We start from the raw sequence: 1,630 nt of genomic DNA on the forward strand, positions 1-1,630 counted from the left end.
AAACAGAAGGCCTGGGCTCTGTTCCTGGCTCCCATATGACAGCCGGGCTCTAGTGTCAGCAGCGGGCACCAGTGTAAAGACTCCGTGTTTATTTCCCCAGCCATGGTGGGAGGGAAGAATAATCTAGTTGCTATAGCGTGAGTCTAGGTATGAATATCCCTGGGGTCTTTCCTTCCCCTTGTTAGCACAATGATAGACACATTGGCAGAGCAAGGTCTCGGGAGTCAGGACTCCTGGGTTCCATTCCCAGGCTCGGTGTCGCTGATTCACTGTGTGATTTCGGGCGATATGGAGTTTAACTCACAAGCGCTTGTAACTTGCTGAGGAATCTGCCTGAAGCAAAAAACGAACCAAGCAGAGAGACCGCGGTGCTGGCAGCTGCTGCTCTCGGCGCGTCACACGGGAAGGCTGGTTCTCTGCACGGTTAGTTTTAGGCCGGGCTCTGATAGGTTTCCTCTCACTGTGTGTCTGGCACAGTAATACACGGAGGTGTCTGCGGGCTGCAGGCCGGTCAGTTGCAGGAACACTTGGCTTTTGGAGTTGTCTTTGGTGATGCTGAGGCGATTTTTGAGAGCATTGCTATAAGCAGTGCCCCCACCCGTCCAGATAATTCCCAGCCAGTCCAGCCCTTTCCCCGCTGGCTGGCGGGCCCAGTTCACCTCGTAGCTAGTGAGAGAGAATCCGGACACGGTGCAGGTCAGTCTGAGGGTCTCCCCGGGCTTCCTGACTCCCCCACCGGACTCCACCAGGCTGACCTGGGAATAGACACCTGCAGAGATAAAGGGGGAATATTGCAGTGATTCCGGAGGCGCAGTTATTAGGGAACACGCGGTACCGGCCGCGGAGCGGCAGCGCAGATCCCGCCCGTACCCGCGGGGAGCAGCAGGAGGAAGGCGATGGCCAGGCTGGGGGTCATGTCTGCGGCTGGCGGCTCGGTCCCCAGGCGGGATGGGAAGCTGAAGCCCGGCGCTGGCTCTGAGCGGGGTGAGCGGCCAGGTCTGGGCTATGAACAGAGCCCCGGGGACCTCATTTGCATGGGCCGGGGGGAGGGGGCGGGGGGGCGTGGAGACAATATAAAATGGGATCCAGGACGTGTGACGCTGAATCGTGTTGTTAAATGTAACGGCAGGTGGGTCACAGAGTCCACTAACTGCATTTCTTTTGCACCTTTTAATTTGAAAATATATAACCACTAAATGAAAGCAGTTGAGTGATCTATCCATCCCCATCCACCCCCTCTATGTATCTAATCTCTGTCTTTATTCCCTTCAGTGCTGTGGCCAATGTTACATACGAGCAATTATTTATATCACCGAGCCATTCCTTTGCAGGACGATTTGGAGAATGAGTATGGAAAGAGTTTACAAAGATGCTTCATGAAACTTATGCTCCAGGTTATAATGATCAAAAGGATATTGGAGTCAAGTTGCTTAGTGCCACAGACAAAGAATAAAAGTCACCCAGCCACAGGCGGCTTAGGTGGGGTTCAGTAGGTGCAAAGGCCTTTGTGTTGGCCCCTTTACAAAGAAAGTCCTTTATCACAGACCCCTCCCTTCCTGTGATAAATGGGGGGGGGGGGCTAGCATCCTTGTGTAACTCCCGGACCATTCACTTAGCTACAGAATCCTCC

The 1,630-nt window shown here is 54.0% G+C and overlaps 1 gene segment (V, D, J or C); it reads right to left on the bottom strand.

Moving 5' to 3' along the window:
* Positions 1 to 395: 395 nt before the first annotated feature.
* On the bottom strand, positions 396 to 961 carry LOC123347602. The segment is given in 2 exon segments: positions 396 to 769; positions 871 to 961. Coding segments are annotated over 2 exon segments (420 nt in total).
* Positions 962 to 1,630: the final 669 nt, after the last annotated feature.

This window comes from Mauremys mutica, chromosome 13 (assembly GCF_020497125.1).
Source record: "Mauremys mutica isolate MM-2020 ecotype Southern chromosome 13, ASM2049712v1, whole genome shotgun sequence".
NCBI lineage: Eukaryota > Metazoa > Chordata > Testudines > Geoemydidae > Mauremys > Mauremys mutica.